Here is a 22,265-nt window from a genome sequence, read left to right on the forward strand (position 1 = left end):
TCCTCTGAGCCAGATTTTAAAAGCATCATCACCGAAATACGGTACGAGCTCAAGGAGGGTCCGGCTGCACCGCTGAGCGGGAGCTGAGCAGGATCCCTCGGCACACGCACCTCTTTCCCTGCAGGTCGGAGAACCAGCCCAGGTTGTCGGCGATGACGTGGTGGTTCCCGCAGCCGGGGCAGGTCACGATCACCACCCCGCGGTGGTAGGCGGCCTTCGAGATGGATTTGGACGAGCGCGTCTGGCACACCTGGAAAGCAGAGCGCATTTGGTGAGCGCGGGAACTGCAGCTCCTGGGCCACTGTACGCGATTAAAACTTGCTCTCCGTCACCTCGAACCATCCCCAAAACGCCTGGATGCCCTGAGCTCAGCCTGGCGGGGTTTCACTGCTCTCTGTGGCTCGCTGAGGAGGGGGATCCTCAGCGATACTCACAAGACCCCGAACATCCTCCTCGCACAAGGGGGCGGGACTGGAAACCTCCAGAGGGCTCTTCCAGCCTGAGTTAGTCTTTGACTGCAAGTTTAGAATCACAAGCAAGCAGCTACACCGACAGTTCCCCCCCCTCCATCCCGGCTCTGTCCCTCTGTCCCTCACAGCCACCCACCACCCAGCCCACCTTGCAGGTGAACACCAGGCGATAGTGCTTGGAGGGCGGCGGCCCCGGGGCGGTGCAGAACGGGCGGGCTGGGCCCCAGGGCGGCTCTGGGGCGCTGCAGAGCGGGCGGGGCGGTGGCGGAGCAGCCCCGGACCCGGGCAGGGGGCGGCGAGGCCGCCATGGCGACGCCTCCCGGGGCAGCGCCCTCAGCGCGGCCCGCGCCACGCGCCGCATCGCACCGCGCCTGCGCAACCGGGGGCGGAAGTGAGGCGCAGGCAGCCATCTTGGATTCGGGCGCAGGCGGCCATCTTGGATTCGGGCGCAGGCGGCCATCTTGGATTCGGGCACCGCCAGGGACCCGCCCTCAATTAACCCTTTCATTAACCCTTTCACTAACCCTTTAATTAACCAGCAGCTCAGCCCCAGGCACTGCCACAGATATTTTACTCGTGTTTATTAACCCATAAGAGAGACAGACGAGGGGCTGTCAAGAGGCAGAATCAACGAGGTTGGAAAAGACCTCTTAAGATCGCAGAGTCCAAACCTTTGGCTCGGATCAGCCTTTGACGCATTAAATTTTCGTGAATGCTGGGGTGGATGGTTTCAAAATCGAAATAGTCCATGAAAGAGGCTCAGCCACCCCAGCACAGGCTGTGTTTTCCTCGCAGGTTGGCTCCTGCCCTCAGGAGCTCTCAGTGCCAGTGTTGTCCCTCTCTCAGGAGCTGATGGTGTCCCCGTTGTCCCTCATTCCCGAGCCCGCAGTGCCCCCATTGTCCCCCTCTCAGCAGCCCTCGGTGTCGGTGTTGTCGCTGCCCGTGGTGTTCTCCCAGTCAGCCTCGTGGTGCCGGTCCCTTGGCACCCTCCTCATGGCTCTTTTTCTGCAAAACAAGACCGGTCGTGTCATTTTTAGAAAGGTGATTTCTGCAAACAAGCAGCATTTCGACACTCTGGGAAGGTTTAGTATGTATTAGTCCATTTTGTGTTTAATTTTATGCCGTCCCTGACTCAGGTTTGGGGGCAGGGGATGGACAGGAAAGAGGAAACAGATATAAAAAAAGATATTAAGTTAGGCCACATAGGTATTCCAAGGTTAGTCCTGCTTACTGCAACACAAACCTTCGGTAGCGCTCAAAGCAATCCTTCATCCTCTTCCTCTCCTTTTCTGCCAGTTCCTCGTTGGCCAAGCCACACTCCTTGAATTAAAAATTAAAAAAAAAAATGAACTGGATTCCTCCAAAGATCAGATCAGTATCTGCCTGCAGAATGGAGTGCAGTAGGTTGGTTTCTGGGCTGTCCCTTAGTGCGTGTGCAGGATGGGAATACCTCTGCCTCACAGAGTTTTAGCATATTTATTCCCTCACGTTTGTAAATTTGGGATTCTGTTTCCCGTACAAGCAGTAATGCTGCAGTCAATTAAACTGGAAAACATCCACACCCAGAGATGAAGGATAGAAAGTAATTAGGAGAAGTTTCTATGCACAAATGGAGAAACAACCAATAACAGCAGAACATGCTGTTCAGAGCTCACCCTTTCTGGAGGGTGAATTCTGCACTAAGTGCTCAGATTTTGGAAAAGCTGACAAAGCTTTCTCAAACCTGGTAAATCCATCATTAACGAGAACATGAAAGACCACAAACCCCAGAGGGGCCCACGAAGATTCTCTTACACTGGGTGACTTTGGGGGCAGATTGTCCTCTCCAGGGCTGAGCTGCTGGTTTGGTCCTTCAGGGCAATCTTTGGAGAGATGGAAAAAAATCACAGCTTTAGTCAGAGTTGCCATTGTGAAGTAACTTCTCCCTCCACCAGTTCTTCAAACTGTGATGTAACTGCACAGAGTCCTCAGCAGAACTGAAACCAAGCCCAAAATGCCAGGACTTGGCCCTGTGATCAGTGCAGAGCCACTTCTCATTTTACTTGAGCCCTGAGCCTTGCTCAGATGATGGAGTTCCCCACATTCTGCTTATACAGGAGCAAAACAAACTTCTACCAAGCAGCACCTCTGCTCAGCATCATTAAAAAAATAATACTCATATTAGAGGTCACCATGAGAAACACGTTAATTATTACTTTAAGTGTAATTTATCCTTGTTCCCCAAGTTGTGCATACCAAGGCACTTCACACCAGACCACATTTTGGTGAAACTCCTTACGTAGTGACCAGGTGTCACGATATATATTTTTGAACTGAGCAAGTCAGAATAATAATCTCAAAAGAGATTTTCCAGTTCTAAGAGGAGGCTATTAATTCCTTCCCACATTGCTGAATCATTTCCACTGGGGATGCCACAGAAACAGAACCAGTGACAGCACTCACCACCTGGTTCTGCTTTTGGGAAAACAACCTGCAACATAAAAGGGAAGGGGGGGGGGGGGAAGAATCCCTGGAGAAAGCCACACGGTCCATCTGAAGCGGAAGGATGTTTGCTCTGTTCTGTGAGCAGCTAAAAATAAAACCCAGGAATGTCTTTCCATTTCCCTTTGAGACACTGGACCATCCTCTCCAGAATTCTACCCAACGTTTTCCCAAGTAAAGCCTTACTTTTAGTGGGCTGTGCATCTTCATCCAGGTGACTGTGAAGGGTGAGCTGTGGGACAGAAACAGAGGAGGAATGTGAGAACTGTCCCTCAGTCTGCAGGGAGAGATACAGGAATACAAGAAACTGGCCCTGCTTAGAACCAGCCTTTCCCTGGTGCCTGAGCCATGGACTGGAAACTGCTGATCCTTGGGGAACTGAGCACGAGTGAGAAATATGAAACCATCCCAAAAGAAAGTGAAAGGCAAACAAGGCAACCCTACTCACTTCCTGGGAATCTCTGGAGGACGTGTCATCCAGGTCAGAGGTCTGAAACAAAACCAGTAGAAATTAAGCACTCCTCACGCTCCAAACACGAACACAGCATTAGCCCACCTTATCCATGTCTGGAACTAAGGTCAGGTCACAGGAACCATCGTGTCTTTCTTTGCCTAAACTCGGCATTTGGTTTTAATTAATTTCAGTGGCTCCCCAGGCAGGTGGTCCCTGGAGCTGTCCAGGTGCAAAGGCCTCGGAACAGCCACCCTCTGGCCCCTCGCTCAGCTTCCCCGTCCCATCCCAGGGATCACAATCCTACCGGGGTGGGCAGCTCCAGTTGCAACCTTTTCAGCTTGGCCTCAGTGGCCAGCAGCTGGCTCTCCTTCTGGAAGAGCTGCAGCTGCATCTCATCACATCTCTCCCCCAGCTCCCGGATCTGCTTGCGGTGAGTGTCCCTCTCCACCAGGTTCTTGGAGTACTGCAGGTGGAACTGCTCCCGGGTCAGGAGAGCCTGGGGAGAGGGACAACGCATGTCGTGTCACACAGGAGCACAGTCAGGGTTATGTATCTGCCCACTTTGGGCAGCAGAGCAGGGATGATCAGCATTCCACGAGGAATGTCCTATCACCTGGTCTCTTTCTGCGGCCACTTCCTCCATCTGCTGCAGAACGGCTTCAATCCGTTTCTTATACATCTGGGAGTCCTTCCTCAGGGACGTGCACTGCAGTTCAAGCATCTCTTTTTCCTCTGCATACTGCTGAGACAAGGTCAGAAGGCACCTGGCTGTGGGCAGAGCCTGAGCCAGGCTGGCACCACTCCTGCTCTGTGCCACCTCCACAGCCTGAGCCGTCCCCTGCCCCCGCAATGCTAAAATACAGATCCTACAGCAGGATTGCTCCTGAGCAGCTGCTCTGCTCCACAGGCAGGAGGTGTTCAGCTGCCTGTCTCCCAGCAGGACCCTGAGGAGGAGTTTGTCCTGCAGCACCTACTTTGTCCTGGAGCGCCCTGGCTCGGCGCAGCTCCTTGCGCAGGCTGTAAATGGTGTTCACCAGCTCCCGCCGTTCCTCCAGGATCTGCCTGCAGTCACCCTCCAGAGCCTCCTTGGAGAGGTTCTTCTCCAAATTCTGTTCCCTGGCAACCTGCTGGACAAAGGAAGAAGTGGGATACGGCCACCACCTAACTCCATATCAACTCTCCCCCACCACTGCAGTGCTCTATTTGATTTGGGAGAACAAGGACACAGCTGACCCACGGAATACACAACCCAATCACTTCCCTGGCTGCTACAAATAACCCCTTCTCACAAACCCACGTTCAACCACCCCACCAACCTGGAGGGTGTTCTCCAGCTCCTGGTTCTTGGCCAACAGCAGCTCCTTCTCCTGCTGGATCTCCCACACCACCTCGTGGCTGGGGCGCTGCTCTATGGCGTGTTTGAGCTTCATGGTGTGCTTTCTCTCCAGCTTGCAGTCGTCCTCAGCCTTCATGAGGCTGTGCTTCAAGTGGTCAATCTGTGAGAAGGTTCAAAGACAAGTCAGGTGCTCAGCCCAGCCTTGCAGGGCTTGGGTAAGAGGGGGGAAGCTGGAGACACGTGACTGACCTCCAGGATCAGGTCCCTGTTCTTCATGAGGGCTGCACTCTTCTCCTCGCTCTGCTTGGCGAAGCTCAAGGCCAGGTTGTAGTTCTCGTCCTTGCACTTCCTCAGCTCCCTGCTCAGGCTGTCCCTCTCCTCCTTCATCCTCTGGGCCCGCTCCTGGTGCTTTCGGAGCAGGCTGTCCCTCACCCACATCTCCCTGATGGTGTCCTCCTTGCTGTGCAGCCACACTGTCAGCTCCTGGGCCCTGCGCCGCTCCTCCTGCACCGCGCTCTGCAACTTCATGATCTCGTTCATCAGCAGCTGGCTCAGGCCTGCTTCCCCAGCGGTGTCTGTTTGGGGGGCAGGAGTCAGCCCCTGCTGTCCTGGCTGCTCCCAGGCACACACACATCTCAGCTTCCCCCGACTTCCCACTGCAGCTCGGGGCCAGCCCATGAACTTATGTGATCAGGTTATCCCCTGCTCTGTGCCCTCCTGCACCACAGTGCCACTGACAGAACAGGCAGAAAGAACTGATCCTTCTGCTTCCCTCTCCACCTCTCCAGCCTCTGACACCGGGCTGTTCTTCCCAGAACCCTCCCAAAGCACACAGAGGGAGCAAGGCAGGGAGTGCTCCTGGCTCTGCACGGCAGCACCAAAGGAAGAGCTGTTTTGAACAACACAAACAGTACCTATAATCATAGAGAAAACCCTGCTGGGCTCCTTGCCAGTGATTTTCTTATACAGCTGTGGATAATAAAGCTCAAGACTCTCCATGAAGGCCTCAAAGCCCTTGTGTCCTGTTCGCTGAAGAATGTCCAGAAGAACTCCTGAGAAAAAATGGCAACAGGAGGTTCTGTTTAGTTACTCATCTCTTCACCTATTTCTAACATAACAAAAAATGGCTCCACTTTCTCCACGTACAGAAATCCCTGGGATTAAATCACACAATCACAGAATCAGGTTGAAAAGGAGCTCTGAGATCATTAAGTCAAATTTATGACCAAACGCCACCTTGTCAACGAGACCAGAGCACTGAGTGCCACATCCAGCCCGTCCTTTAACACCTCTGGGCACGGTGACACCACCACCTCCCTGGGCAGCCCTTCCAGTGTCTTAATTCCCCAGAAAATCCCAAACCAACTGCCCAGTGACTACACAGAAGTATTTGGACTGTTCCAACCTGCTCCCAGCAGGGCACAGGAGCACCCGGGGAGCCAAAGGCTGCCCTCAGCCACCCACCTGCCTTCCGCTTGCGCATGACCAGGCTGGGGTCGTTGAGGACCTGCTCCTCATCGTCAGGGCTGAGCACTTTGCACTGCCGGAGGTAGGGGGTGATGCGGGAGGGGTCGATGACGGAGATCAGCTTCACTCGGAAGTTCTCCAGGTTGTTCCAGCAGGTCTCGTCGTTGTCCTCCTCCAGCATGGCGGGGGTGAGGAGTGTCAGTGAGCGGCGCTGTCCTGGCTGGGAAACGACGCCCGGAAAACAAACGAGCAGACTCAGCCTCCCGGAGCGTGGTGGAAAAGCCAGGGGTGAGAATGGAAAAGTGTCCTTCAGACACAGGAGCACATCTGCCACGTGCTGGCAAATCACCCGTGGGACGGTCACACCTCACACAAAGTGAGGTCCCAGCAGCAGCTGAGAGTGGTGCCAGCGCCGCTGCCACAGCTGGGGAGAAATTCTGAGAAAACAGAAGTCACCAAAGCTCAAGGAACCTCCTTCCAAGCAGCTGAACAGCTCCCAGAGCTCACTGCAACAGGAAAGGAAAACTATTTAGGAACAGACTTAGTGGGGATAGGCAAGCCCTGTGAACAAAGGAAAATCCAACCAACTCCAGATTCCCGACAGCTATCCCAAGAAAGTGCTGTCAGATCTCACTAACAAACATTCCCCTGCATTCTCCAGGACATCCCACCTCACACATCCCACCCCTGCAGCTTCAGCAATTTCTGGTCACAAACACCAGCAGATTACAGGAGATGCATTTCCCTGTTGCTAAACCCATTATTGCCTCAGAGCTGTGAAATGTATTTTTCCCCTGTTAACATGAGCCATTCTGTATTCCACAGACCAACCTGAGCCTGTGCAGTCACAAAAACCTCCTGGTTTCCCCTCCTGGCTCTGAGAAAACTTCTCTTGGGTGCAGCCTCCCTTTATATTCTGGCCAGAGCAAAGATCATTCCAGGAGCAAAACTAGTTTGAGAAAAGGGGAAACTACTCAGCTGTACTCTAAGATGGGAAATGGAAGGGAAGAAAAGAGATAAATAAAAAAAGGGGAAGCCAGAATGGGTGTTGGGGAGGAGAAAAATGGTGGTGGCGGCGTCGTGAGTCAGCAGCAAAATACACACAGTGATTTTGGACTCATTCTGGCTTCATTTCCCATTTGCCCCACTGAACAACCTGCTGGGGTCCAGAGAGATTCCTTGGGCAGTGGTCAGAAAGACTTAAAAAAAAAACAACCGAACACTAAAAAGAATGAAAGTCACAGGCATAGGTCTGTGCAGCTGATTTCAGGGGATTAAAACCAGCCACAAAATTAGAAGGAAGAGGCTCTTTCAAAGGCCTGTCCTTCCAGCTGTCAACATCTCTGTCCAGGAAAGCAGGTGGCAGCAAGGACTCAGTTTAGAGTTGTGCTGAAAAGGACAATTTCCATAATGATGCCTCTAATTCTGGATGTCCTTAAGCTTCGAGCATAATTGTGACAACTCAGTACTTTGAGGGGAAAGGGAGTCAAGCCTTGGCAAAGGAACATAACCCATGATTCCCAAATTCCAGCCCGGGGCCGTAACAGCAATGAAAGCAGCAGCACAGAAAGCAGCACAGGGATGATGCTGAGCATCAACACAAGACCTGTGCCTGCCTCCCCCTCTTCCCACAGTCCTGGAGATGTAGCTGAGACAAGGACTCTGTTAAAAAAGCCTGGAGAACACACAGGCTCTGACGCCATGGCAGCGTGACACATCTTCCCATTAGCTTCCCACTCCGCTCTTTGTTCTGCTTTCTAAATTTGGGGAGAGTTTTTCCATGTCATCATTAGGAGTGGGGCAGAGATGCTCAGAGATTCTTTCAGGCTGTGACTCTTGGTAGGCATTAAATTAACTTTGCATCAAAAGAAGGTACAGTCCCCTGTGTCAGCTGTGCCCTTGCTGAAGGCAATCACTGGCTGCTAATTGACCAATCTAAAACTTGTTCTATAGTGACACATCAGTTTAATCCCGAAAAAGGTCAAACACAGCTGCTTCTTGAACAGTTTTTCCACAAACAGTTTCCAAGGGCACCTTCTGAGTGGCATTTACAGAAGACAACAATCATTTGGAGCACAGGTCACCATAACAGCCTGTGAACAGCCCCCAGAACTGCTTCTGAGCCAGATTAATTTCTTGGAAAAACGTTATCTACACTGGCTTATGGAAAATAGAGCACACTGCAAGAGGAAAGCCACTCCACAATCATTCCAATCGCTCCAGAATGTCCTGACACCAAATTACAGCAGCACTGGCACCCACTGTCCCCCTGACCTCTGCATGAAGGGCCCTTGTGGAAGGGTTGGAACTCACAGAACTCATCCCCACACTCAGGGCAAGCTCAGGCAGTGCAATGAAGGTTTCTGCAGCATTTTCCATCTAGATTGGATCAGCTTTGCCTCAGCTAACCTTGCACCTCTCGGGGAGACAGAAATTGCTGGTTTATAAATGAAGAAACAAGTTGTTGTTTAGTGATTTGCTGATGTCTCTACAGGGCAGGCTGTGGAAGAACCAAGAAAGAATCCAAGCTGAATTCAATCCTTTTTAGCCACATGAATATTCATTTTCCACATTCTCCCTGGTTTTCATGCAGCTTGCAAACTTCATTTTTCTCATTAGCAATCACACTCGTACACACGTTATTAAAAGCACTATTTACCAGGGGAAAAAAACCACACAGAATGCGGCAGTAATTTTTAAGTGAGAAAAATAAAACATCTGTATTTCAACAAATACTTAAGACTCATTTTGATACAAAATTAATCTGCTGCTTATTCAGCAGCACTCAGCCAGTTAGCAAGCAAAGCCACTGTCACAGCACTAAAAAACACCCAATTGACAACGTATTCTGAGCGTGGATAAACATTCACATAAATAGGGGCCGAACAAAAAGGAAATAAATAACCACCATTCCTGGTTCCCCCCAGATCTCCAGCACCTTCTCCCCCAGCATCTCTGGCAGGTGTGAGTTTGAAAGAGCAGCACTGGTCCATGCCTGAAACATTTCCCTCCAGCCATTTTGTTTCATTTTTTTTGCACCTTTCCTACAAGATGCAGGTTTTGTTGGGCGATGGGAAAACCAGTCCAGCCATTTTCCTCTCCCCCAGGTCCATCCAGTTGGCATGTTGGAAGTGGTAAAAGTGAACAGTGCAAAGAGTACCTCCTACTGCCACGCAGGAAGGCAGAGCTCATTCCAGTGACCTCTGTAACAAAGCACAAACAGCTCCCATCAGTCACAGCATTTTTAGGGGGAAGTTGCCCTTCTTGGAGTTTCTAAAACGAATTTTAAAGATAAAAACACTCGAGCAGTGTCATCTGCCAACCATGAGAATCAAACTCCAGCGAAGCACCCACTGGCAGCCAAATGTTTGAACTTCAACAATGTTGTATATATAATTTTATCATACAGATACGAACTTTCACTCCCCCAAGAAGATTATCAGCCTTAGGCTGTGATTAGTGGTGACTGCAGAACTCTGTGTCCTCGGGGAACGAGAGCAGAGAGAATTTCAGCCCCTTCCTGGGGTTGTGATTCACTGTCTGAGCTGAACCACACACAGATGTGGTTCAGGTTCTCAGGCACGAAATGCAAGTCTCTGAGTAGTTACCAACACATCTCCTTCTCACATCCTCCTCCTCCTCTTCCTGCAGCGGGCACTTCTCCTGATTGGGGCAGCACTGGCATCAGCCACAGCAGTGCAGGAGTCCAGGGCAGGCTGGGCAGTGCCCTCTTCAGCCCCCAGGCCCTGCAACATAAGCAGGAGATGATCAGCACCATGAGAATGAGCATAACTGCAAATAAATAATCCCTCCAGCCATCTTTTTATTTTATGGAGCTCAGCAAGATTTCCAAAATAATCTTCCACTCACCTTCAAAAATAAGCAGGGGACAACATTCTGTTAGCAGTGTCAGACAAACCACAAAACATCCCTGAGTTTTCAGAGCAAGACCTTTGGCCAACACTGACCTTTCCTCCTGTTCCTGCTCCCAGAGCAGAGCAATTCCTGCTGTTGTTTCTGTCTGGGCACAACTGCCCATTACAGAGGTTGGGGTACAACCTTTTGCTAGAGGTTGGGTGCCTGCCACGAGTGATTCTCTGGCTCTCACTGCTGGAGCCAGACAGTGCCCAGACAGCGCAGGTCACAATCAGCTTCTGATTGCTCATAAAACACAACCCCTTCCACAACCTTTCCCCTGAAAACTGCCAGGAAAACAACCCGGCTGTAGTTTGAATCACAGGGGCGGGAGTGAGCCTGGCAGATGACACAGAAGAGAGGTTGGCAGTGAAAACCTGCTTTTCTTTTTATCAGCTGTGAAACCATGTTTATTCAAAAGGACCAAATTTCTGCTACACTTAAAAACAGTGGGGGATTCTCCCTGGGTTCCAGTGCAATATTTAGCTGGGAGTAACTTTCTGCTTTTAGCTCCTGGCATTTGTTTTACCTGATTTAGCAAATCAGCGTCTTTGTCTCCAGGCTCATCCCCAGCTCTCCAATCCAACTGCATTCCTGTTAATTCATTCCCACAGCTCTCTTCCTCAGACACTTCCTTCTCACTCTGCCACTCCTCTTCATCACTCTCCTCATGTTGCTTCCTGCTGGCTGACAGAGTTGTTGTCACTTTTGGAGGAGGCAGAGTTGCCAGGACAGCTGGGAGGGTGAATGCTGCCAGGAATCTGGCTTTCAGCAGGAGGTAAGCAGGGTTATCACCCAGTTTCTGCTGCACCAGTTCTCCAATAGCACGGAAAACATCCCGAGTGCCTCCATCCTCAGCGGTATCAGGGGGCAGGAGACTCGATGCCTGCTCCTCCAGAGCTGCTTTCTGCAGGAGGAGCTTCGAGAGGGTTTTTATGTTGCACAGAAAAGGTGGCAAATAAGGCAGCCTGGTTTGCAGTGAGGGGACTTGGACACCTCGTTTCCCACTCAGCCACTCCCTCACCAGCCCCTCATCTTCCAGGGAAACCAGGCTGAAGTCGAGAAGATTCCTCTCTGCACTGGAAGTGCTCGGCTGGGGGGGAACGTCCTCGGGCTGCGCCGTGGGTGGTTTGGAGGCGATGGGTCTGTTCCTCAGGGCTTGGGCAGCAAAGCAACCCGAGCTCCCTGGGGCAGTGGCACTGCTGGGAGGAGCTGGATCTCCTGGCTGGAGCACAATCCCTTGTGTGATGGACTCTGTGCTTGCTGGAGCGGAGTCAGGGCTCTTTCCTGAGCTGGCGAGGCTGGACACACCTTGGGGATCAGCCCCCTGAGTGTTTCCAGAGGGCTGTGTGTGGGGCAGCCCCACAGCACCCAGGGCTGGGGTGTCAGGGGCAGTCGGAGCTGCAGGGGAGTCAGAAGCCTTGCAGAAGCCATTGGAACAGGCAGGTGCTGCAGAAGAAATGCTGGATGAGGCGCATCCAGCACTCACTGAGGTCCCAGGCAAGAGGATCGTGGAATGCTCAGCTGCCTTTCCCAAAGGAACTCCTGCTCCCTGGGAACTCGGCCCTTTTGTCTCTGCACTGCTGGGGTGAGGTGGATTCGCTCCAGCGGCCACAGGAGTCGCTCCCAAACCAGAGACACTGCCATTGGAAGTCCCAGCTGTCTGGCACTGACTTCTCCCTGGAGCAGCTGGTGTTGCTTGGGGAACACCCACCACAGCCTGTACAGCGGTGGGGAGCAGAGCCTGGGGGGTTACCACCCATGTGAAGGGCAGGATGCTGTTGGGAATCACGGCAGATCCAGCTTGGGGAGTGACAAGAGCAGGCAAGAGGCTGACTGGCCTGGGCTGTGGCCCGTTACTGTTCTGCTCACAGGGGACTGGTGTGGAAAGGGGCAGTTTGTTGGTGCCAGGCTCCAGGCCAACAGGCACCACTGTGATCTGGCCTGGCACAAAAGCCTGGTTCTGCAGCACGACTGAGGCTGAGCTACCGGCTCTGACCTGACCATTGCACCCTCCCTGCTCTGGGGCCTTCTCTGCTGCAGCTGGATTCGTGCCTGGAAAACCCCCTCCCTCAGGGCTGCTTTCCAAAGCTTTCTCTTTTAGTTCCTTATTGCACTGCAGATCTGTCCCTTGTGAGCAACCAGGGCTTTCCCCCGTTCCTGGCACTGCTGAGGAATGGTTTTCAGGCACGACAGCAGAAGTGGAACCTGCAGCAGAAGCACTTGCTGGCACTGGAGCTGGTGCACCCTGCACTTGGCTATTTGCACGAGCAGCTGCTGCAGGTTTGCTCCCTGCTTGTGCAGAAGGAATGATTTGCTGTGGTGGGTGCTGGATTATCAAAGACCCCGAAACCAGCACCTGTGGGGCCACCAACACCGTCCTCTGCACGGCCTTCTTAGCCTGGGCCTCCCTTAACCTCTTCTCTCTCAGTAATTCTGAGACAGTTTTAGGCTTCTGCCTTTGGCCCTGCGCTGGAGGAGCTGGGGCACTGCTCTCCGAGGCAGCAGCACAAGTTTCTCTTGCTTTTAAGGCAACACTTCTCCTGACAGCACTCCTTGGGATGCCCCGCTGGGAGCTCCTCTGAGCACAAGGCTGGGACGAATTGCCTGCAGAGGAGAGGAAATAATAACATTAAAAGGAATGAACAGTATTTTCAAAAGCCATTCCTCAGCTATTAAACATCAAGTACCCTGCACAGGAAGTGCTAATTCCTGTTTGTGAGAATTCCTCCAGCATTATAGTCCTGATTTAATCAAGGCATGTCCTGACATCCTTCAGGTAACTGTGGTAACAGGGTGACATCACCGAGCAAGGAATTGTACCAGTCCAGTGCCACTGCTCCCCCAGCCCTCCAGTGTTTTTTCCAGTCCTTACCAAAGAGGAACAGGTTTAGCCAATAACAGAGATCCAAGAGTTAGCAAAAATGAGCATGACAGGGCAGTTTTGTTCCAAAAGTTCTCCTTTCAGTTAAACTGGTCGTTAATGTAGCGGTTAATTAAGTGAAAGTTCTTGCACATCACAAAAATAAATGTTCTGGTAGGTACCTGAAGGAGTCTCCATGTTTTGGGAAGCCTGTAAAAAAAAACCAAAACATTAAATTACACTTCTGAGATACCTCAAGATCAAAAATCAAACCCACATGTGCCACCATTATTATGCCTCTGAACCAAAACAAACTGGTACCACATGCACAAACAGCACTACTGGCCAAGCAATCAAAACCTGTTTATTTTAGTCAAGACTTCAGTGGGAAAAGCTTAGGAACAAACCCTGCCCAGTACCTGCTGAGGCCTTCTTGCATCAGCCTTGAGCAGCTCTAACTCCCTCAGCTTCCTCTCACGAATAATCTTCATACAGCCCTTGGTGTCAATCTGAAAGAGCTGCAAGAAACAAATATAAGTCATGTTAAGAAACAAATATAAATCAAGTGCTTAAGCCTCAAATACAGAAAAATAAAGATTACCACTGTTTGAAAGCAGGTAATGCTACTGAGACAGTAATACCTACCTGAATGAACAGTGTGAACAGGGGAGTGCTTGTGAGACTGATTGACTTCACCTTCTCTTGAATAGCACCAGCTAAGAAAAAATCCAACACCAAAATCAGCTGGGAATTCACTTACAAGACGTCACACAGTAAAGTGTGTTTCAAACACAGAAAGCAGCAAGCAGGATGGGTCAGAAGCACCTTTGGTCTGATGAAAAGCCATCTTCCCAGTCTGCAAGGTGCAAGGCAGCAGCACGTTGCCCACCCAAGGGGTCACTGCCATGAGCAGCTTCCTGTCCAGGCTGAGCCTCTTCCAACGCTCCCTCTCCTGGCGATAAGTTCTGTGTGTCACGTTCTGCAGCCCCTGCAGGTCCTGGCCAGCAGCTGCACTGACTCCAGCTGTTCTGGCTAAAAGGCCAACAGGAGGTTTTAGCATCTTGAATTGCTGTGCATGAAAAAAAAAAAAAAAAAATTACACAATTAGAGTTCCAATGGTTTGTCCCAGGACAAACTTTTCACGAGGAAGTTATGACAAAAAACAATGAGCTTTTTTCCTGGGACTACAGTGCAAGAAGATAGGTCATTATTTTTAAAAAAATCCCTAATAAATACAGCCTGGCCGTGCTTATGTCACAAGAGAAGACAAGAGAGAAGAGGCACTTACAAATTTCCTCTGAAAGAACGTGTTATTCCTTAATATTCTTCTCACATCCTCCAGGGTAACCCGCAGCACTTGTTTGCCACACTGGGAAGCCTTAACATGAAAGCACACAGGGAAAGATAAAAGGGAGGGTAACTCACAGTGAATTACTTGCACCGAATATGCACAGCAGGTACAAGAGTTTTCAACATTCCTGCTGTTGAAAGTGTCGTTTTAAATTAAATCAGCCCTGAAGAGCAGACCTTTACCTTGTTTTTTAGTCCTTCTGCATCTTCACAACACCAAACGGTTGTTTCATGAAAGATTTGTGTGAAGTATCTACCAAAACTCACACTGAGGGTCAGAATTTCCTGGGTGATTCTCTCTGCATTTTTTGACTGAGCAGTAAAGGTGTCTTGGAGAAGTCACTGATTCTTCCCTAAACTTCTACTAGTAAAATAATGCTGTATGTGTAACCCAACGGATGTCTGCCCACAGTCCAGGGCACACAGTCAAATTCTGAGCACAAAAGTCAGTACAATTTTGCTTTGTGTGACCTTAGGTAGCAATTTAGACATTACATATTTTGCTAAGGAATATCTTGCTGCAAAAACACGCTCAGGAGGGTTTTTAGTGCTTCAGCATCTGATCTGGGGTGAAAACCCAGCTCAGAATCAGACAGGGATATGTAAGTAACTTCATTCTTTTAAAGACCCTACAACTCACTGGACAATTGTGCTTTCTGAAGAAAGCAGTTTTGTTTGTGTGGCAGGGAGAACACGGCTGTGTCCAAGGTAATGCACTGGGAAGCAGAGCTGGAAACTTCTGTTTAATCCCACGGCTGAGTTTCCAACAGCTCCCTCCGATGGCACAGTGAGAAGGCAGCCGGCAGAGGTGAGAGAAAGATTTTGTCACCTGCTCATCACATCCTCTCCTCACTGCAGCTGCTGCACCTCCCAGTCGTGTCTAAGCTCCCATCCCAGCAAGCACAGCCTGGAATCCCAGCTCACCTTGGCCATCACTTCTGCTGGATCCCTCACCACGACGTCCGTGGAGTGGGGCCGTGCGATGCCCCTCAGCAGAGTGTTCAGCTCCGATGGGTCATCAGCAGCCCTTGGAATGTCACCGCCACTGGTCCCTGCATCAGCACTCCCAGGAGAGGAAAGGGCTGAGCTTTGGGATCTTCCTTTGTTTGCCTCCTGCGTGTCTGGCTGTGTTGGGATCCACAGATCAATGCTGGGCAGTGCACACTCCTCCTTGCTGGGCCTGCTTGGCGTCTCCTTCTCCTCCTCCTCCTCCTCTGAGCTGTCTGCCAAGTCCAGCTCCACGTCCTCACTGCTGCTCTCTGAAGAGCTGGAAGTCTCCTCCACGTGCTGCCGTTTTGCTGCCCTGGATCTTTTCTTCTCGGCCAAAAAAAAAAGCACAGACAAGTTTTTTAGTCAATGTTCACCCTTGGCTTGCAATTCTGTCAAATCAGAAAGTTAAAAAGTTTCATAGGATGTGGCTTCCACATGGACAGTTCTGATTTGCTTCTGCTGAGGTTGACTACACCCAGTACATGGATTTTGGGTTAGATTCTTGTATGCAAAGGAAAAACTACAAATACAAGTTTCTGTGAAGAACTGGTGCATGTGGAAGCACGAACTAATAGAGGGCCCCATCCTGACACATTTGGGTGGCCATGGACCCCTCCCTAGGGCAGGTGCTTTGTCAGTGGAAACAGGACCATCTTCAACGTGGTGTTAAGCATCCAGAATTTCTGTAATTCTTGTTACCAAAACCGGCAACGAGGTGCATACATGAAAACCTAGATATATCCCACCCTTACAGCCATTTCAAGGGAGTAAAGAATTCTGGATAATATACAAACATACAGCATATTAACTTGAGACCTTGAGAAAAAAGGCTGCTTTAACACATCAAGAAATTAAACCACGAACACCCACGACAAAAATCTCCATCGTGCAAAAATCAATGTCAGTTTTTGTACTGATTTCACAGGATTGTACTTTTAGTTTAGAGCCTGTGAACTGAAGAGATGGGACTGAGCCATGGCAGGATTCCCACAGTACCTTAGACCCAATCATGAGTTTCCACTTGCTCAGGCACTGTGAGCCAGTCCGATGTGGCAGCTCGGCCGCAATTTTACTCCAGTGACCTAAAAGGGATGCAGAGGATGTAAAACATCAACCACTGGTGCCACACCGAGCACAAAGGCCTTTCAGTGCAGAACACTGCACACATCCTATTCATTTCCTTGTGTAAGAGTTACTGCATGAATGGATCTCAGATCCTCAATACCCACAACACACAGTACAAGGCAGGCTGCAATCAGCAGTACAAAGCAGAGTCTGTATCTTTAATGATGCTTAGTTCTCCAAATCTGTATAGATTAAGCCACAGAAACACCTACCCAGGCCATGCTTTTCAACCAGTTCAATCAGCTGCTCCTCTTCCTCTAAGCTCCACTTGCCTTTCTTTACATCCCAGTGCAGTGCTTTTAAGTACCTTCAAAATGAAAAAACACAGTAAGGAACATTTAATCTTGCTTGTACACCTCAAATCATCACTGCTGAATAAAAACAGAGCCTTCCTTTTTCCAAGGGGTCCCATCCCTACTCCCTTAGGACTATTTAGACCATAACCACCCCATAAAACAGCCCTTAAGGGGACACTGGTTTAAGCAAATCAAACACTTGTAAAATAAGTTGCATCGCGGGCAATAAATCTGAAGCACTGTTGGGACATTTACACTCACCTGTCTCTGCACTGAGCGTCGCTCCTCCCCGGCACCTCTGTCCTGATTTTATACCAGTCCTTCTCTCCATACTTCTTCACTGCAGCCAACAGCATCTGTGTTCATCAGACAGAGCAAGAGCTGAAATTCTCACCAGTAACATCCCAACAGGCCTGAGACAGCAGCAGTTGTATCGGTGGTGTAAATCTCTCAAGTGTTTAAGAGTTTCTGAGCCCTCTGTAAACTGCCCACACCTTGGTCCGTTTTTACACTGCTCTGTGCCACTGCTAAAGCTCAGCTCTAGACAGCCTTGCAACACCTCAACACTCTGAACACTCCCACCCTGCGATCCCAGGAAGCAGAGAACAGAGCTTACAGCATCTTCCTCTGGTGTCCAGGGTCCTTTCTTCAGGCTGGGGTCCACGCTCTTTGTCCAGCGGTAAATCAGCTGAGCAGAATCTCTTCCTTCCATGTAATAGGCAACTGGAAACACAAAGGTCTGTTTTGGAATCTCTTGTAAACAATGTTTTTCTTTTCCTTCCATTCTAATGGTGAGGTTTCCAAGCAGCAGTTGCCACAAGCAGCGTTTTAATTTGTTAACAGTGGTACAAAAGAATGGAAGGAGCACAGCCCACACAAAATGTCAGTTTATAATGGCATTATCCACATTATCCACACATGATGACCCAACAATCCACCCTGCAGCTACAGAAAGCTAGGAAAGGTTTCAGCTCCCACGTGTCTGACAGGTTGAGAACACCAGCTCAGTCAGACTCAGGTGAATGGAAGGCTTTGTCACTTGTAGGTCACTTACTTTTCTTGAATGGGATGTGGCTTCCCACTCTCATCTCTTGAACCAGCTCTAAAAGCATCTGATCTTCAGCCTTGGTCCATTCCTTCCTTTTCAAATCCTTGTTATAGATTTGATACTTCTGCAAGCACTGGAAAGGTGTCCTGTTTGTCTTAACACAAGGAAAACAGATACACAGAGAACTGGTTATTTATGAGGAGCAAGAGGGAAAGGCTGAAGCACTGAATGTTTCTGGCACTGTTCTTGGACATTTCTGAGAAAAGCATTAATTAATTAGTGGATTAGCATCAACATTATCTCCTGAAACCTGACATGAGGCACAGCTAAGTGAGAATTAAGTGATTTGTCACCTCAGACCTTACCCCCAGCTCCTGGGCTATGCTCTGCCAGTCCAGGTAGTTGTGTTTAGCAGCGATTCGCTTCAGCCTCTCTATTTCCTCCTCAGTCCACTCCTTTTTGTTGATGCTTGGATGCTCCCAATTTTCCCAAAACTTCTTCAGTTCTTCTGCACTTCGTTGTCCATCGAACTGAAAGAAACAACAAAAATCTGTTTTATCTTAAAAAGCTGGGACTGAAACGCCTGGACAGACAGGAACATTCCAAATGTCTCATTGCCAGGTTTTCCAGAATTAAACCATCAAACTGAACAATCTGAGATCACTTAGCAGTCAACTTGGAGAAATGCATGATGGAAACAGTGGATGCAGACCAGGTCAGGATCTCAAGAGAAGGGACACAGATATCAGAAGCCATAAAACAGATGATCCCTCAACTTACATGGATGTTTGAGATTTTCTCCCAGTCGTGCTCATCGAATCTGTTTCCTAACAAGTCACTTTCTGGGAGTTGGCTACAGCAGAAAGTGCAAAGAACAAGAAAGAATCATGTTAAATGGTTATTTAAACACTTTATCTTCTTGATCCTGCTTCATCTTTTTCCTCCCACCTGTTCCTGGCTTCCCCAAGAACCGAACACTTGGTTTAGCAGGAGAAACAATTAATGTAATATCCAAATATGTTGCTCTGGACACGTTCATGAGCAAAAGCTCAAAGGTACTACACATCACATCTAGAAGCAGAAGGAGAGAACTCTAAAAGCTAAACTCCAAGAAGAGACCTTTATTTTTCACCAAGAACATACAAAGACTTACTTAATTGCTTCTATTTCTCGCTCCAATTCTTTGATTTGCTTTTCCAAGGTCTGTTTCTCCGTTTCAGTCTTGATGTTCTCCAGTTTCTGATTCCAATAACTCAACCTGTTCAAAGACATTTTTATCATTAGTTGGAATGAGGTCAATGGCATCAGAAGACATTTAGCAGAGAGTTTCCCCATCAGTACCATTCCTTCCTTCAGTTTATTTCCACACAAAACTGTTGTTCTCCCAGGTTTTCCCACACGGCACAGTCGTTTTTGCCCTTCAATGCAGTCATTGACCCAGAACACATCTCAGATTAACCAGTTTAGTATTTACAAGGGGAACCAAGGGTTGTTACAACAGCAATAAAGACTGTACCAGCTCCAGCACAGAAATCTCCCTCTGGACACACCATCATGACTCACCTCATGTCACAGTTCCAGCTTCAAGCCCTGCAGGTTATTTTTTAACTTCTGTCACTGTGTCAGTGGGAAGAACTGGATGGCTATAAAATCACACATACAGCTAACACAGGAACTCGCTAAAGGAAGGTGGAATCTCCACATCTGCCTTCTCCTTCCCTCACAGGCAACATTCCCAGGAGAAAAGAGGGGTTTTGTCAGCACTCACTTGAGGAGCTTTGGCTGGAGCAGGCGTTGCAAGCGGTCGCTCACCACTGATTTCTGCAGCAGCGTCTTCTCCCTGCTCTTCCCTGAACCAAACAGTGGAGCAGTCAGACATCAGTGCAGAACCACTGCCAGGAGAGACCCCCCCTGCTTCCAACAGCCCTGGAAACAACCCCCAGGTCTGCAGTGGGAGTTCCCTGCCTACATCACTGATGTCACCAACAGCCCCTTGCTCAGTTTTATCTCCAACAAGAACCTCAGCCAAGATCATCATCAAGGTGTCTGTGAGCACCCAGAGCTGCAGGTGCCCCCTCTCTACCCTTGCACCATGAGATTTGGAGTGCTCACAGGAGCTGATGCGTCAAAACAAATGCAAATGAGCCACTAATCACTCAAGAAACTACGTTTTTCGTGGAGTCAAGTGTGCAGTATCAGAAACGTTGATGTTTAACTGCAAATGGCACACACAGACTAACAATCTGAATATTTACATTTCTTACAGCTCTTCTAGAACACTGGACAGCCCACTGAGTTACTTACACTTTGCTGAATGCAGCTGTTCAAAGGATTTTATGCCCTGAGCTGCCTTTTCCTTGGCATCTTCATTGGAAGGAGGGCCCTGGTGAGGATTAGAAGGGTTAGATACACCGGAAGAGTCAGACACACAGAACAATTATTCTTTCTCCTTAGAACTGGAGCATGAACTGCTACAAAAGCACAGTTACAGTGCAAATCTGTCACTAAAGACACAGTTACAGTTACTTACAATTCCTGTGGTTTTATCCTTAAAGTAAGGCTTCATAAAGTGACCCAAAAATACGTTTGCTGGTAGATTTCTGCCATCTCCTGCCTTGGCTGTTTTTGTGGAACCATCGAGCTCACCCATTATTTCCTTCTGCAAGACAAGAGTTAATTAAACAGTGTCAGTGTCCACTTCAAACTCCTGATTTCAGGGAGCAGTGGCTGAGCCACCACAAACATTCCAGGCTGGAAATCAGTGCACGTTAAAAGGCAGGATTTGGAACTTCCTGACTTTGTACAGTGCAATGCAGATGATTAAAACATTAATAAAATACTAACTTGCCCCAGCACACTAAAATGTAAGATGCAAACCACCCATTTTTGGTTGTAGGAAAGCATGGGAACATCAGTCCAATAAACCACTTGAAAAGACACTCAGTGACAGCTGCTCACCTGCTGCTCTCTGTTTTGTGCAATGAGCAGCTCCACTTCCTCAATCTTTTCCTGGATAACCTCCTGGTACACATGGTTCATCTGCAGGCACGTTTCTGGATCCTGTGGCAGGCTCTCAATGTCATCATCACTGCTGTCTTCTTCTCTTTCCACTTCCTTGAGGCAAACAAGGCATTTAAGGGGAAAAGGGAGAGAAATGCTTGTTTTAAAGGCAGGTATGTAACATAATTAGTTTTCTAATTTAACACTCATTTGATCCACAACCTGGGGTGTTTCCAGGGACAGGGATCAGCAGCACCAGTGGCCCCTGTCACTTGTGGTCACATGAAGAAATCCCTGTATTACACTGAACAGCAAAGTCCTGGGCAGGAATACCCAAACTCCAGGGCTGGAATTAACCCTTCCTGAACACAGAGCCAAAGCAGCTGCCTGGATTTCCCCATTTTCCCTTCAACAGACAGATGGAAAGATATGTTTAAAGAGAAAACATTTACCATTTCAGCATTAGAATCTTCATCATCGTCATCATCATCATCTCCTTCATCAACATCTGTTGGACAACACAAACATAAAAGTGCTGACTGTAGTGGGATGAAATGAAAGCCTCAAATCCAAAACTTTTCAATTAAAGCAGGCAGAATAAAGCAGCACAGAGAACCCAGACATGACAATCAGTGGCTCTGGATGCTGACAACATTGTCAAGTACAGTTGTATTTAGTTACACTCCGCATTGCATTTTTTTTGTTCTAGAGCAGGAAAGAGGAGCAGCTCCGGATAACTAAGGCAGGATAACCACAGCAATAATCCAGCTACATCCTGGCCCTGCACGAGATGGCAAATGCACACGGAGGCTCCAGGGCGAGCAGCCAAGTGAAAATTCCAAGCCAAGAGGAACAGAAACTCTGAGAGCACCAACAGCCCCTCGGCAACCCCTGGGTTTGCACCCAGTGTTACCGACTCCTGACAGGAGTTATTCACACTTGCACGACCAAAACAGAGGTGGGTAAAGCCGCTACAGGCAGAGATGCTCGAGCTTTTACCGCCTCCCCTTTGCTTTGGGGAACGAACTTCAGGCGTTGCGGGCGGGCTGTGGGATGGGGCGGCTCACACAGGGTTTGGGATGCCCGTTCAGACGCTGTGGGAGCTCCCAGCCGGCTCCGGGGGTTTCACCACGAGAACACGCCCCATGCCGGTACCGCAGCTCCCCGGTCGCCCCTCCGAGCCCCCCCGAGCCCGTACCGCTGCCGGAGCTGAGGCTGCAGTCGGACACGGCCAGCTCGACGCCGCCCCCGCCGGGCTCCAGGCTGCGCTCCAGCTCCTCGATCTCGCGGCGGATCCTCTCCCGCTCCGCGTCCAGGTCGAGCCCCGGGGGGCTCCGAGCGGGCCCGGCCGGGCCCGGCCCGCGGGACATGGCGGGGCCGCCGCTCCGCGCTGGGGCTGCGCTGGCCCCGCCCCCTCCCCCGCTTCTGACCAATCGCCGCGGGCTCCTGGGTCAGCTGGGCTTCCCCACG

General features: G+C 49.7%; 3 protein-coding genes across 13 annotated transcripts in view; all 3 read right to left on the bottom strand.

Moving 5' to 3' along the window:
- Positions 1-930, bottom strand: part of DNLZ (DNL-type zinc finger) — a 6,040-nt gene extending 5,110 nt beyond the window's left edge. Inside the window, exons 1-2 of the mRNA XM_027887137.1 lie at positions 619-930; positions 111-250 (exon numbers count right to left, since the gene is read on the bottom strand). Of these exons, the coding sequence (XP_027742938.1) occupies positions 111-250; positions 619-930 (452 nt within the window). The remainder of the gene's footprint in view (positions 1-110; positions 251-618) is intronic.
- A 282-nt stretch (positions 931-1,212) lies between these two features.
- On the bottom strand, positions 1,213-7,410 carry CARD9 (caspase recruitment domain family member 9). 9 transcript variants are annotated; one of them, XM_027887164.1, is made up of 14 exons: positions 7,040-7,410; positions 6,206-6,714; positions 5,656-5,793; positions 4,991-5,316; positions 4,722-4,901; positions 4,380-4,532; positions 4,019-4,147; positions 3,710-3,901; positions 3,400-3,441; positions 3,139-3,183; positions 2,265-2,336; positions 1,702-1,790; positions 1,378-1,475; positions 1,213-1,344 (listed from the first exon to the last, which is right to left on the bottom strand). In XM_027887164.1, exons 2-13 carry the CDS (start codon positions 6,387-6,389, stop codon positions 1,379-1,381), a joined length of 1,647 nt encoding a protein of 548 aa, XP_027742965.1. In that variant the 5' UTR covers positions 6,390-6,714; positions 7,040-7,410; the 3' UTR covers positions 1,213-1,344; position 1,378. The 9 variants fall into 9 exon arrangements, with proteins under 9 accessions (XP_027742965.1, XP_027742968.1, XP_027742973.1 ...); XM_027887167.1 differs by having other exon boundaries at positions 1,213-1,475; positions 4,019-4,144; positions 4,380-4,529; XM_027887172.1 differs by having other exon boundaries at positions 1,213-1,475; positions 1,714-1,790; positions 4,380-4,529.
- Positions 7,411-8,898: 1,488 nt separating this feature from the next.
- On the bottom strand, positions 8,899-22,180 carry SNAPC4 (small nuclear RNA activating complex polypeptide 4). Of its 3 annotated transcripts, none has more exons than XM_027887155.1 (23): positions 21,994-22,180; positions 21,248-21,303; positions 20,754-20,909; positions 20,326-20,454; positions 20,100-20,178; positions 19,564-19,645; positions 18,949-19,053; positions 18,576-18,648; positions 18,161-18,325; positions 17,802-17,949; positions 17,364-17,470; positions 17,009-17,103; positions 16,664-16,758; positions 16,323-16,408; positions 15,261-15,650; positions 14,275-14,364; positions 13,812-14,055; positions 13,632-13,702; positions 13,406-13,504; positions 13,169-13,196; positions 10,653-12,730; positions 9,836-9,954; positions 8,899-9,411 (listed from the first exon to the last, which is right to left on the bottom strand). In XM_027887155.1, exons 1-23 carry the CDS (start codon positions 22,163-22,165, stop codon positions 9,372-9,374), a joined length of 4,707 nt encoding a protein of 1,568 aa, XP_027742956.1. In that variant the 5' UTR covers positions 22,166-22,180; the 3' UTR covers positions 8,899-9,371. The 3 variants fall into 3 exon arrangements, with proteins under 3 accessions (XP_027742956.1, XP_027742958.1, XP_027742957.1); XM_027887157.1 differs by having other exon boundaries at positions 9,821-9,954; XM_027887156.1 differs by having other exon boundaries at positions 17,802-17,941; positions 18,156-18,325.
- Between the last annotated feature and the right edge of the window lie 85 nt (positions 22,181-22,265).

Source organism: Empidonax traillii, unplaced genomic scaffold (assembly GCF_003031625.1).
Source record: "Empidonax traillii isolate 1590-97213 ecotype Southwest subspecies unplaced genomic scaffold, ASM303162v1 scaffold204:size1584377, whole genome shotgun sequence".
In the NCBI taxonomy this organism is placed as follows: domain Eukaryota; kingdom Metazoa; phylum Chordata; class Aves; order Passeriformes; family Tyrannidae; genus Empidonax; species Empidonax traillii.